This window comes from Pseudonaja textilis, chromosome 2 (assembly GCF_049901715.1).
Source record: "Pseudonaja textilis isolate UNSWEBS1 chromosome 2, rPseTex1.2, whole genome shotgun sequence".
Lineage (NCBI taxonomy): Eukaryota > Metazoa > Chordata > Lepidosauria > Squamata > Elapidae > Pseudonaja > Pseudonaja textilis.
In genome coordinates this window covers 143,847,331-143,861,151 of record NC_141991.1, presented here as the reverse complement: position 1 = coordinate 143,861,151, position 13,821 = coordinate 143,847,331, and the positions used below count along the sequence as shown (strand labels likewise).

Genomic DNA, 13,821 nt, shown 5'->3' with positions numbered 1-13,821 from the left:
TTTTTTTCTTTCCATCAGATCAGTAGACTATGATATTCCTTCACTGGAGATTGCATATTGAAGTATTATGGAAAACAGTGCAGTTGACTCATGTAAATGGATATAAGAATACTGGTATGTTCACATTTTACTACACTGAGGTGGAACAGGAAGATGGGGTAAAAAATTCCCTCAAATCAAGATGTAACTAGTTGCTACATATTTAAAGTATTTAAATTTTAAAAATCTGTTTTGTCAGAAGAATATAAGTATTATATTAAAAAACACTGAAATAACTTAAAAGGTTTCTGATTTGATGTTCTATTAGTCCAATTCAAGAGAGCCAGTTTGGTATATTGGTTATGGTACTGGCCTAGAAACCAAGGAGACTGAATGGACATGAAGTTCTAGGCCTCCCTTAGATATGAAAGGAGTCTTTGGGCCAGTCACGCTCAGCTCTCCTTACAAGGTTGTTGCAGAGAAAATAAGAGACAATGGTATAGTACAGGTAATCCTCAAATTACAACAATTTGTTTAGTGACTGTTCGAAGTTACAATAGTACTGAAAAAAGTGACTCATGACCCATTTTCACACTTACGGTTGTTGCAGCATCCCCATGGTCATGTGATCAAAACTTGGGCACTTGACAACTAGCATCTATTTTTGAAAGTTGCACTGTCCTGGGATCAGGTGATTATCATTTATAGCCTTCCCAGCTGGCTTCCAACAAGCAAAGTCAATGGGGGGAGCCAGATTTACTTAACCACAATTCACTTAACAGCTGCAGTGATTCACTTAGTAACTGTGGCAAAAAGTTGTAAAATGGGGCACAACTTACTTAACAACTGTCTTGCTTAGCACTAGAAATGTTGGGCTACACTGTGGTCGCATGTCAAGGACTACCTGTATTAGATATGTTTGCCATCCTGAAATATATAAGAAAGGCAGAATAAAAATCTAATAATTATCCATTGATATGTTTTACCAATCATCAAATTAAGCAGCATTTTATAAATATTTACAGAACATATTCAAGACACCACTTATAAAAGAATATAAAAGAAAGCCATTCTATAAGCCAGGTTGGTCAACACTGCGAAAGCTCACAGGATCTGCAGCATGCCCATTTTGCCATGTTGGGTTGGACAGAGACTGGAAAAAGATGATCCCTTGGTAACTCAGTGTACAATCACCAAACCGGTTGTCATACCGGCAGCATCCTACCCCTGGATATGAACATTGGGTGATGTGCATTTGTGTAATGAAAGTGGGTGTGGCCTAAGGAGATCAACATCCTATAGCAAGGTGTGCATAATTATTAGGCAGCTTCTTTTCCTCAGGCAAAATGGGCCAAAAAAGAGATTTAACTGGCTCTGGAAAGTGAAAAATTGTAAAAAGTCTTTCAGAGGGATCCAGCACTCCTGAAATTGCTAAGATACCTGGGCGTGATCACAGAACCATGAAACGTTTTGTTGCAAATAGTCAACAGGGTCGCAAGAAACGTGTTGAGAAAAAAAGACGCATATTAACTACCAAAGATTTAAGAAGAATCAAATGTGAGGCTACCAGGAACCCATTATCCTCCAGTGCTGTCATATTCCAGAACTGCAACTTACCTGGAGTGCCCAGAAGTACAAGGTGGTCAGTGCTCAGAGACATGACCAAGGAAAGGAAGGCTGAAACCCAACCACCAGTGAACAAGACATGTAAGTTGAAATGGCAAGACTGGGCCAAAGAAATAGCTGAAGACAGACTTTTCAAAGGTTTTATGGACTGATGAGATGAGAGTGATTCTTAATAGAGCAGATGGATGGGCCCGTTGCTGGATCAGTAGCGGGCACAGAGCTCCACTTTAACTCAGACACCAGTAAGGTGGAGGGGTACTGGTATGGGCTGGTATTATTAAAGGACCTTTTGGGGTTGAAGATGGACTCAAAATTAACTCCCAACCTTACTGTCAGTTTTTAGAAGACACTTTCTTCAAGCAGTGGTACAAGAAAAAGTCTGCATCTTTCAAGACCATGATTTTTATACAGGACAATGCTTCATCACATTTATCAAAGTACTCCACTGCATGGCTAGCCAGGGAAGGCCTTAAAGATGAAATAATGACATGGTCCCCTTCCTCACCTGACCTAAACCTTATTGAAAACTTGTGAGTCCTTAAATGGGAGATTTATGTTGAAGGAAAACAGTACACCACTCTGAACAGTGTGTGGGAGGCTGTGATTGCTGCTGCACATAAAGTTGATCGTCAACAGATCAAGAAACTGACAGGCTCCGTGAATGGAAGGCTTATGACTTATTGAAAAGAAGGGTGGCTATATTGGTCACTGATTTTGTTTTGAAATGTCAGAAGTGTTTATTGTACATTTCATTTATTATTCTCATTTTAGCAGATGCAAATAAAGAAGGGCAGATTTTCGTTTTTTATTTACCGGTAGTTGTGTAATAATTTTGCATACTAATAGTTGCCCAATAATTGTGGGCACATATTCTCCTAAGAAAGCCAAAACCTCGCTTTTACTTTCTTAAATATTCAGGTTTGAGGTTTATTAACATTTTGGATTGACAGCACTGTAGTTGTTCAATAATAAAATTAATCGTGCAAAATACAGCTTGCCTAATAATTCTGCAAACAGTGTAGTGTTACAGTAGTCTAAACAAGAGGTTATATGGGCATGAGTTACTGTGAGCAGAGCCTCCTAGTCCAAGAATGGGTTCAACCAGTGCATCACCCAAAAGCGTGCAAAAGCCTTCCTATCCATGGTTGGCACCTGATCTTTGAATAGGAACCACAAGTCTAGGATCCCAGATTGTGCCCCCGGGTCAGTCTGAGGTGGCACAACCCCATCCAGAACTAAAGCAAAATGGTTCAGTTGAGATCTGCATATGTGGGACTCATTGGGGTAGATTGCAGGGGTGACACCGAAATATAATTTTGTATCTTAAATTATTGTGTTCTATTCCAATTTCATTTTAGACTGTATTTTATTCCAATTTCATTTTAAATTGTATTTTATTCCAATTTCATCTTAAATTGCTTTTATCAAATTTTAGTAATAATTTATTTCGGGAATTTTGCACTTTGAAAATGGCCCAAGGGTTAATCAATAAATAATTAGAATTAACTAAAGATGGAAGAATCTTGTTTCCAGTGGTTCCAAATACTCAGAGCCACTCCGTCTTGCTTTGGTTGAGATGGAGACCATTAAGCCCCAACCAATGCCAACAGCCTCCAGACACTGAGACACTGAGATTTTCAAAGAGCCTGGGGTAGAGATATAAAGGGTATCATCTGCATATTGATATTTCACCAAAGTTCATGGATTATCTCACACAGCATCCTCATGTAAATATTAAAATAGAAGGGAAAAAATAGAACCCTGAGACACGCACAAATTAGGAGATGCAGGCTGCTGGATTTTGTTCCATCAACATTGACTAGAACCTGCTCCGGAGGGAGAACCAGCACCAATTCCTGAAGCCGACCCAGGATACCATGAGGTGAAAAACTCAGAGGTTTATATAATCTGCCTTATTCAGGTTTCTTTGAAGCTGCCATGTGACCACTCTTTCCACCACCATCCTTAAAAAGATTGGACAAAAACTATCCAGGCTACTTCATGGTCTATTGAGAGGGCATACCACCTTTAAGAGCTTGTGGGACCAGTCCTTATCTAAAAGGCGGTGTTTAACTACTGTCTAGACCAGGCTTGTCCAACCTTTCACCTTCCCTGGGCCACATTAGAAGATGAAAATTTGGTTTGGGCCGCACATAAAATAAAATAACAGTAGCGATACCTGATCATCCAAAAAACCCATAGAAAACATTTTTTTCATAAGATATCATAAAAAAATAGTCAACCAGGGAGAAAGGAACGCGGGGGAGAAAGCTCGCCCACCTCGCACCTACCTCTCCTCCTGCAAATGGCCCGGCTGGATGCGGCAGGACTGGAAGGTGAGGACCGGGAGGCTCGGTGCAGCAGCAGCAGCGGCGGCGGCGGCGGGGGGGCAGAAGCCGCTACAACAGCTCCGGTGGCAGCAGCGATGGCGGCGGCAACAGCAGGAGGTGGCGGAGCGGGACTCTTGGGCTGCGGCTGCCTCGGCATGAGGAGCGCTCTGACGGCGCCCGCCTTTTCTATTGCTGCTTGGCGTGGCGCTCGCCTCGCCCCGCCTCGCGCCTGCCTCTCCTCCTCCTCGCTGGCTTGTCCTCTTGCATGAAGGTTGGGGTGGGCACTGGGCCGCATTACAAGCTGACCTGGGCCGCATGCGGCCCGTGGGCCGTGGGTTGGACAAGCCTGGTCTAGACCCACTCATGCATCCTCTCCTATGCAGCCTTAATTAGCCAGGAGGGGCAGTATCTAACACACAAAAGGCCTAACTAGCAGCTGAGAGGGCCCTATCCACTTCCTCAGGTTCTGCAGGCTCCAACTGTTCCCAGGTCACCTTGCAAAGTATAACACCCACTACTTCCATTGACTCTGCTATAAGACTGGAGTCCAATGTAAGGCAAATTTTGTCTACCAGATGTTTATGTTCTTGACAGCAAACCCTTTAGATATACTTTTAGTATTTCTCCCTCTGAGGAGGGACTGAATTAATTACCCAAAACAGCCATTGGGCGACTATCAGTAGATGCAATGAGCGGATAGTTATATTTCATCACCCTTACTTCCATGAGGTAGAGCTTAATACAGTAGTAACTTTACTCCATTCTGATTGTCTTTGCTCCTTGTCTCTTGCCAGCAATGCTTTTCCTGTTTAAATTCCTTCAACCCCATCAAATACCTAGGGAGCTTCGAGAACCCTGGGCATAATTGGAGAGGCTGCTCAGGTGCAATTCGATCTAAAGGCTTCAGGTAGCAATGTTTCTAAAATAATCTGGAAGAAACTCAATCAGTCCAGTAGTTGCTTGGAGTGAGCCGATCCAATAGGCTTGATCTCCATAAAGAGGGGGTGGGGTATCCAAGAATTTGAGGTTCACCAGTGAATGATCTATGCATGGCAGGGAAAAAGTCAAATCTCCCCCAAATTCAGAACATCCTATCATTGCTCTGGCAGAAAATTCAGATTGGGTGTTAACCATTGCTGAGTTGGGCCCAACTCTCACATTTTCCTCTATTCATTACTATTGGAATTTTATAGCCTGCTTCTATTCCTTCAGACCCCCTTTCCCCATTCCGTTCATAGCAGTACATAACCTGACCTGTGGCTCTCACCTCCCACACACAATTCCCAAGGTCTTTGCTATGCAAAGCTCTTCTGCATTGACCTCAGCAATCAGAAAACTTACTCAAGCCTTCTAATTATAATCCAACAGGATTTGGGGTTCTCACTGGATTGCTGAGTATCTCACCACTAACTACACCTTCCCTTCATGGCTTTCACTCAAGGTGAACTTCTCCACTCGCCAAACCTTCCAGCTGATATAAATCCCAATCTTCTTGCAGAGTTCGTTTTGTTTTCTTCACCAGTTTATAATCACTGAATACACATTTTACTATCCTTCAGCTAAGACTCAAAATGGCTCCCATATTTGAGTTACTGTCCTCCAGAGTATTCAAAATGGCTCCCAGCATTGGAGGGGGCAAAAGAGCTACAGCTACAGGGCTCTGGGGCAATCACCTCCTTGCTCCAGTCCTTTGCCCACTGCAACTTTTACGTCCAGATGGTCTCAGTTGTCTGGGTAACTCTCATCCACGCCCTGGTTGGTGTTCAACTCATCCTCCTTCTATGGTATAGAGCTTTTGTCAGTGTGATTTCCTACTATGCAGGCACAGGTGCTGGCATCTTTCTCTCTAGATGTAACAGCCAGCTTAACTAACAGTCCTGGTTGTGCCACCAATTATATCACCGAAAGCAACTAGAATACATTATTAAGCCAGTAATTGTTCAATCAGTACACTTTTATTAGAAATTTTGCCATGTTGAGTTTTGGAAATGAAAATAAGTTTTAAGGGCACAGAAAACATACTTAAAAAAACAAATACCCACTGTATAGCAATCATGCGCAATCTAAACAAAAGCATTAAGGATTCTCTTAATCTGACATTCTTCATGGAAAATTTTAGGGCAAGAATTACACAACTGCATTGCAGTTATATACACCCATTTCCCCAACTTCTAAAACCACAACAGGATCAGAATAATTATTCATCAATATACAATTTCAGTAAGATGGTTAAGATGTTTTCCAATTTTGTATGGATTCTTAATATGTCGGCTAGTCAGAAAAAGTCCTTGTGGATGCATATATTTTCCAGCAATCTAATATAACGTAGTGACAAGTCCTCTTGGTCTGTTATGATGACACTTGTTACAATAATCCTGATAGGTGTGCATTCCTGCAATCTGATAAAATATAAGAACAATTAGCACATGCTGAAAATTAAGTATGTACCATCAACTGTTATACAGAAGGCATGTTTAACCCCCAAATTGGATTCAATTTTTTTTTCTATCATTTTTTTTTCGCCCTTATTTGAAGAAAATATAGAAATTGTTAAACAAACCTGATTGGATCATCTTGGCTCACATCTTCTCCAGTTCATTTTTACACTATTCCAGCAAATAAAGCAGAAAGTCCTGTGAAGAAAGGATGTACTAGTCAATCATTATACAACAGAGAAAAGAAACCTTTGATGCCCATAGATATATTTTGTGACAGACTATCAAGGTAGAACAATGTCACATATGCTTGGAACTAGTATCTCCTATTCTGATTTTTTTTTTTTTAAGAAACTGCTACGCCCGTTAGTGGTTACACCATTGTAATACTAGAATATATTTCAAACAGAAGGGGTGTTTAAGGATCACAGGGCTCTATCCATTATGCAGAACACAGAAAGAATAACACATTAAAAAAACAATAAAAAAGTGAAGCTGGAAATCTAACAAATTTTGTTTTCTAGAGTCAGTCATAATTTTTCATATAAGGCATTGATAGAACAACACAATCGTATTTTGCCTGTAAAATTTTACTATTTTCATTCTTTTGTACTTTTCATCTATAAAGGTAAACTTCTATGCAGCACACTACAGGAAGCACACTTCATCCCACCTTAGGGAAGACTAGCCCCAATCCTTATGACTTTCCAAAATCTCTTAAAATGTAGTTTTAGCAGGCCTGGTGAACCCCTACCAATAGGATGCCTGTGTTTGCTGCATCACGCACAAGATTTGAATGCATTCCCTCTTATTACATTTATACTTGTTTTAAATTACATTTGTATAGTGCTTTGTTCGTTTGGTTATATGCCACCCATGTATAAAACAGGCAACCATGTAAATTTAATCCATAAACAATTATAATCTTAGAGTAGATATATTATGTGATAGTGGCCAATAGAGTAGGTGTATTATTTAGTATTTCTTTGAAGAAAGAAAATCTACTTACTTTATAGTGTGGTTTTTTAGACCCTTGGGTGAAGAAGCAATCTCACTGTTCAATACTTCAGAGGTCAATGGTTATTTTAGGGCAGAATAACCACTATAATCTTCTTGCCTGCAAACAATAAGTATCACTTAAAAGAAGTTCGTTCAAAATTTCAAAAATTTCAGTGATTACAATTCTAAACAAGATACTTCAGGCCTGGGTGACACTGTTCACCAAGTCCTCAGAAGATTCCCCAAATTAACATGATTGTTCTCCCATATTTAAGCCTTTTTCAAAATTATATGAAGTTAATTTAAGTGGGAATAGAAGGCTTCCACACCCAAGCTAGATTTTATTAGGAAACATCAATCCAAGTAACAATCCAAGTTTTCATAAAACACAAGATACTGGAAATGAACAGAGAGGTGGCTGAATGGATCTGAATATTGTTTTAGCGGACTGCCTTCTTCCTTCTTGAAGTAGAATGTCAAGTTACAGGAGCCAGGCAGAACCTCCCCCCCAGGATTAAAAAACAAAACAAAACCCCAAACATATCGAGTCCAAGTTCTGCTAGGGTCCAAAGAGACCCCAGATTTTCCCAATAAATTTGCCAATAACAAAGATCTGTTTGCTGCAGCAACAAGAATGGAGCTCTATGGGAGAAAAGATGCAGACATGAGCAAAAGAGTTACCTCGAAATACAGGACTATTTCCACAAATGAACTAGCCAAGAGCAGCTTTCGTCTCACATGGATCGCACTGAAGGAGGACAACACACTTCGGGGTCTCCAAGGACACTGGCTTCCACATGCTAGCAGAGAATTCTCACAGTGTAAGAACAGGACAGACCTAACTACAGGTAAGGCCAGCTAAGCATCAGTTCAGCCTTAAAGCTGAACAGAAGCTTTAGGCCTTCCAAATGTCAAAAGCGTATTTCTCTACCAGCTCAAAGCCATTTGTTTCTCAAACCACCAAGTAGGGCATTCCCTACTTTTGGAAGTGTTTGTACAAGCAAGGGAAGTTATTTTCCATGCCCTCCACTCTAAGAATACCAATATTAAAGTGCATTACAATTAAAGCAAGTAGCAACCCATTAAGGTTACTCAATGAACATATTTGAAAAATTTAGAAACATTACAAATTCAAGCATCACCATACAGCTTACAAACTTAGCATAGTTTCTTCTATGGCAATATAGACTTGCAATCCAGAAATTAATAATTAATCAATACTCTTCAGTGTCAATTCTAAGTTAAATTCACTATTGAATGACACATTTAAAAACTGTTTACGTGCCATTGTATTGAGAAATCCCACTGGGATCCTTGTTAGCAAGTCTGAAGAGCTTTCACCAACAGTCATCACTGGGCTGCAATTTTTATTTCAGCCACTACCCCCTCCTAGAAGTAAAAATGATTTCCCCAAGTAGCATTGCAATGTTCATCCCAAAACTTTGAAACATTCTAGAACAAAAAATATATTGGCCATACTTGAGCCATATGATAGTATCCATTAACAATCGAATATTCATCTGATATCAAGATACATTTAGACTCTTGTATAGAGATTATGGTGTTAAATCATGCTAGGACATTGCTTTAGTGAGAAACACAAGTATCTCTAATTATCCCTCCCAATTTGTCAGATTTTTACATTTGTATTTCTTACTTTTTAAATACCTGGCGTACATAAAACCCTCATTACTCAGATACCACTTCAGGGCCTTATTTAAAATGCTTTTACTTATTAGCTACTAAACTATCAAAGATGTGTAGTGCAAACATCAGGAACAGAGAATTGTTTCAGGTGGGATTTTAATGGGCTTCGTAAAGCCAAAACCTCAGTACAGGAAATTCCTTATCCACTTCAAATACAATTAATTGAAATTATGCATATTTCTTCCAGTAAAAAAATGGACAATATAAACAAACATTTTCAAGAACCTCTCAAAGCATTTGAGTTATAGGTTTACTTTACAGTAAAATAGCTTTTACTATGATCAATGTAGTAATACCAATATCTTTAATAATACCAAATTTTTGCCTTGTCACCCTTGCTTGTTATGCCAAGAGATGAACATCAAATGATTGTACTTTTTCAAAAGACTGGTCAGCTTCCAACAGGTTTACTTTGTAGGGCCCCATGTGTCAAGTTAAAAAAAAACTTAGATCGCAAAGGCAAGACAAATAAAACTGGATTTAAAAAATGCTTAAAAACCACTTAAAAAAACCCCTTGAGTAAAGTCTAACAGGCCATCTTGTAGAGGAAGCTTTCAGGCTACATGTGATAAAAGCTATATAAGGGGAAGATCATGTAGGTAATTAAACAAGATTCAGCGAAGCTCCAAAAATCTTTATAAATACAGCCATTGGAAGGACGATCTCGAGTCAGGAAGGATTTTTACTCGGTGTAAGCTGAGGACAAGAAGCAGGTATAATCATAAAGGCACAAGTTTATGGACATGTTGCAGCAATTCATCACTCCTATACTTTTAGATTAGTGTTGCTAGGAATCTCAGACCCTCCCCCAGTTAGCACTCAGATAACTTCTCAATTAAAATTTTAACTCTTTAAGGTTCAACATGCACTCAAATTATTCATCAGTAATGTGACCGAAGGCCTGCAATCAATGGGCAAATACAAGGAAAAAACATGTTTGATTCTAACTCAGTAGCTGTAAGTTCCTGTCACTATCCAGTGTAAGTTGGAGCACTGAAAGCTTAAGGACATTTTGAAAAGACAATTTTTTTCACTCCCTTTCCAACGCCTACTTACCTTAGTTGTCATAGTTGTCTCTATAAGAACCTCCTGAGGAGTATCGATCATTATAGCCTCCTTGACTTCTGAAAACAAGGGATAATATTTTATGCCTGTTCCCTATAGAATGGATTTGCAAAATAAAATGTGTACTACCACAATTACCTGCTGTAGTCACGGGAACTACTGTAGCCTCCACTTCGACTATCGTAACGTCCACCATAGCTTCTGTCTCCCCCGTAGCTTCTGTCTCCCCCATAGCTTCTATCTCCACCTATAATAATAAAAAAGTTTCAATGGCAGATGAATTGCAGAAACCCACCTCTATCACCCTTAGTTTAATGCATGAAGTATTTATCATAGGTGTCTTGTTCTTACCTCGGGAATAGCCACGGCCTCGTCCCCTGCCTCCGAAGTAGCCACCCCTGGATCCACGAGATTTTCCAGCATGATCAACTCTGATCTGGCGCCCATCTATAGACTGATAATGAACAAATATTTTAGATGTGATTAAACATCAGGGAATGGAACAGATTATTCTTATGCACATTTTTTAAAACATAAAACCATTTTATGTCTTAAAACAGGATTTTAGTCAATGAAGTAATATGAATGCTAAGTGACATTATCAAATTAACATAAGTAATAAAGCTGCCACTCATAATTTATTTATTAAATATAAAGGCCCCACATCATTAGAATTCTAGGCACCTTTAAAAGAATGGGAAACATTTAAAAACTCATGCTAGGAAAAAACATCCTTTTGGCGAGTGTAGCTTCAAATCAACGTTTGACTCCTGGAGACTGTGTAGATAAGTCCCTACACTTTTCCTGGCAAGATTTTCCAAAATAGTTTGCCCTTGCTTGCTTCCTATGACTGACCCAAGATGACTTGACTGCTTTGTGTCTAAGGCAGGGCCTGAACTCATGGTTTCTAGTCTGATGCCTTAATCACTACCTCAAACCTGCTATCTCTCTAACAGATATCCCATATAAATCACAATCAGCAGTAGCTCCAACCACTCTACCCCCAAAGCCTGGGAGAACAACAAATAGTTGCTACAATACATAATGTGTGGTAAACTTACACTGCTTGTAATGATTTACACAATCATATAAAAGTCCAACCAATAAAATGTAAATACTCTAAGATGAACTTTCAAATTCAATTTGCTATCCTAAACCTCTTCAAACTAGTATCTTCCAGGCATATTGGGATCTGACTGGAGATTATGGTTAAAACATAACTGGAGGGCTTAAGAGGGAAGGCCAGGCTAGTCATTAACCATACCAGCTCTTTAGAAGACTACAATATAGAAATAATTATTTTCAACTGCTAGAGATTTATTCCAAAAAGTCATGCCACATTAGTACCAAACTTTCTATATCAATCTAAGCACAGTGATCTACCTAATTGATCTTGCTGTATTCACTTATTAATATTTAAGGTCTTTTAAATACTAGTCTTCTTGATCCAGGAAATTTAGAAATATTTAATCATAGAAAGGAGACTATTCTTACAAGACATTTTGGGGAAACATCTAATAAAAGCACACAAATAACGTTAGGGAAAAGAACGTAGCTACTCTACCAGAAATGTCCTTAACAGTATATTCTAGGAAATGCTCAACAACCCTCAAAATATCTCAGAAATTAGTAGGTGGAGAAGTATGCTTCTGTAGAAGTGGCTGGAGTTTGCCTTTTTATTACAGAAATACTGTTGGCTCTCAGAATGGTGAATTTAATAAACACACACACACACAACTCACTATACCTCTCCATTCTTGCAACACAGTCTTACTTCTAAGATGCCCATGTTAGCTCATATACTGCCCTTTACTGTTTAAACTTTTTACTTCTCAGGAATATTTTGAGCGTGTACATAAATTCAGTCTCAATGCAATTCACTCTTCCTTCATAGATTTGTTCTATAGTTCAATCCTCATTTGTTCCCTCTTCAGCATCTTCACTGTCAGAACTTTTTTGCTGATGAAAGGCAGGCAACAGAAAGTTATTTTGCAAGACAGACTCATTCTAACTTGCATGGAATAAGTGATAATCTTTGAAGGAAACTATATTTGTATATGTGAATACTGTCCAAATTGTATATCAAAACTTATTTCCTTCTAATAGCCAAAAATGATATGCATACCATGGGTATCACAGATTCTGGTAATTTAGTCAATTAGGTAAAAAAATCTGAAAGCTTTGATACATTAAAAAGGGAAAAAATGTCCAACATCAATGATTCCTGATGCTTTAAAACCTAAATATCACCGTGCTAGTTTTACTTCCTAGAAACATCTCACTAAATACATATAGCTAGATATATTTAGACTGTGGCCATAACCAATAACAGAATTTTGAAAAAAATCTCACCTCTCCATTCATTGCTCTCATGGCATCTGATGCATGATCAGGATTGGCAAAGGTAATAAAGCCAAAGCCTCTTGATCGTTGTGTTTCTTTGTCTTTGATCACAACGACTGTGAGTACAGAAAAAAAAAAGTCATTCATCTCTTTTGGTAATCTTCAACATTAACTCTCCCCCCTTTATTAGCAGAACACATTACCTTCAGAAATAGGACCAAAGGAGCTGAAATGCTGTTCAAGGCCTTGTTCATCAGTATCAAAGTTCAGCCCCCCAACAAATAGTTTTCCTTCTTCAGAAGACATGATGATAAGTCTAAACAATAAACCAAAAGAATGAATGCTGTATAAGTAAGATAACCTTTATTGTCATTTTTTTCTGTGAACACACTAGCACACATAAAAATATGGAATTTCTGGTGCCCGCTCTCAATATCTCATATATATATATACACATACACACACACAAGATACACATGCATACACACAAATATGTGTATATATATAAAAAAATCACGTATATTATGCTACACAATATACCAGCCATATTTGCTTACGGGAGACATAAACTAGGCGACTGAGTCCACCTGGAACAATAACCTAGTATAAACTGCTGAACTACCCTAAACGACTTTCCATTATTCCGCACGCCACGGCGCGGGTAATTCCGGCGAACCTACCAATGGAGAATCACTAGGCCTGAACCGAGCACATGGCTCCGAACGTCACAGGGCATCCGGAATTCCACGTGACCTTAACCTTTCCGCCAGCCCGCTAAGCGGAAGCTGCCCACGAGCCTGTTCTGCCCTCCTCGTCATTTCAAAGTTTAACTTTACCAGCGCCCCGTTTGGGTTCAGGATCCTTAAAGAGGGACGGACGCCTTAAGACACGCTCCCACGCCAGCAACGACGCCCCAAGCTATCCGCTGCTCAGGAACAAAGCCGGGAGGCGGCTCGAGAAGATTAACGAAGGAGAGGAGACCGGAGTTTCTACAGCTGCGCTCCGAGCGCCATTTTGTTAACCCCGCGCGAGGGACCGTTCTGTTCCCTCGTGCCCCCATCCCCCACTCCATGCCCTCCACCACGCACGCGCACCGCACGGCTACGTTATTTCCTTTGGCAGTTAGCAAGGCGCGAGCTTTTCTTCGCCTTCCGAAAGCCTTGCCGTGCGCGCGCCTCCCGCTCCTCAAGAGTAGGAGGCCTTCATCTCCCCCCCGTAATTACGCCAAGGGCGAGTTTTTTTCACCCTTACTGGGGGGGGGCCAAGAAACTTCGGAGTTTACTTACAAGAAGTCGCCTGAGCTGGACCGTACTCAAAATGCGGCCCGGACACCGCCC

The 13,821-nt window shown here is 39.8% G+C and overlaps 1 protein-coding gene and 1 long non-coding RNA gene across 10 annotated transcripts; one reads left to right on the top strand and one right to left on the bottom strand.

Annotated features, from left to right (window-relative positions):
• Positions 1-18: 18 nt before the first annotated feature.
• LOC148127137 (uncharacterized) lies at positions 19-2,413 on the top strand. Its single transcript, XR_015741966.1, has 2 exons — positions 19-114; positions 1,005-2,413. It is a non-coding gene; the product is annotated as an uncharacterized LOC148127137 (long non-coding RNA).
• Positions 2,414-5,871: 3,458 nt separating this feature from the next.
• Positions 5,872-13,809, bottom strand: RBM3 (RNA binding motif protein 3). 9 transcript variants are annotated; one of them, XR_015741961.1, is made up of 9 exons: positions 13,771-13,809; positions 12,688-12,800; positions 12,494-12,600; positions 10,493-10,595; positions 10,280-10,388; positions 10,133-10,200; positions 7,380-7,487; positions 6,496-6,568; positions 5,872-6,334 (listed from the first exon to the last, which is right to left on the bottom strand). XR_015741961.1 is itself a non-coding variant. In XM_026711668.2 (7 exons), the coding sequence occupies exons 2-6, from the start codon at positions 12,788-12,790 to the stop codon at positions 10,134-10,136; spliced, it is 489 nt and encodes a 162-aa protein (XP_026567453.1). In that variant the 5' UTR covers positions 12,791-12,800; positions 13,771-13,809; the 3' UTR covers positions 9,156-9,772; position 10,133. The 9 variants fall into 9 exon arrangements, 6 of the variants coding, with proteins under 6 accessions (XP_026567453.1, XP_026567456.1, XP_087781750.1 ...); XR_015741963.1 differs by having other exon boundaries at positions 10,133-10,197; XR_015741962.1 differs by lacking the exon at positions 13,771-13,809 and adding an exon at positions 13,321-13,566.
• Positions 13,810-13,821: the final 12 nt, after the last annotated feature.

Bases quoted from the DNA above. Each gene is read 5' to 3' on its own strand.
- RBM3 (XM_026711668.2), bottom strand. From the start codon at position 12,790: ATGTCTTCTGAAGAAGGAAAACTATTTGTTGGGGGGCTGAACTTTGAT. The intron at 10,596-12,493 runs GTGAGATTTTTT...GTTCATTATCAG, and splicing joins TGAGAGCAATGAATGGAGAG to TCTATAGATGGGCGCCAGAT. The intron at 10,201-10,279 runs GTAATTGTGGTA...CCTTGTTTTCAG, and splicing joins AGTTCCCGTGACTACAGCAG to AAGTCAAGGAGGCTATAATG.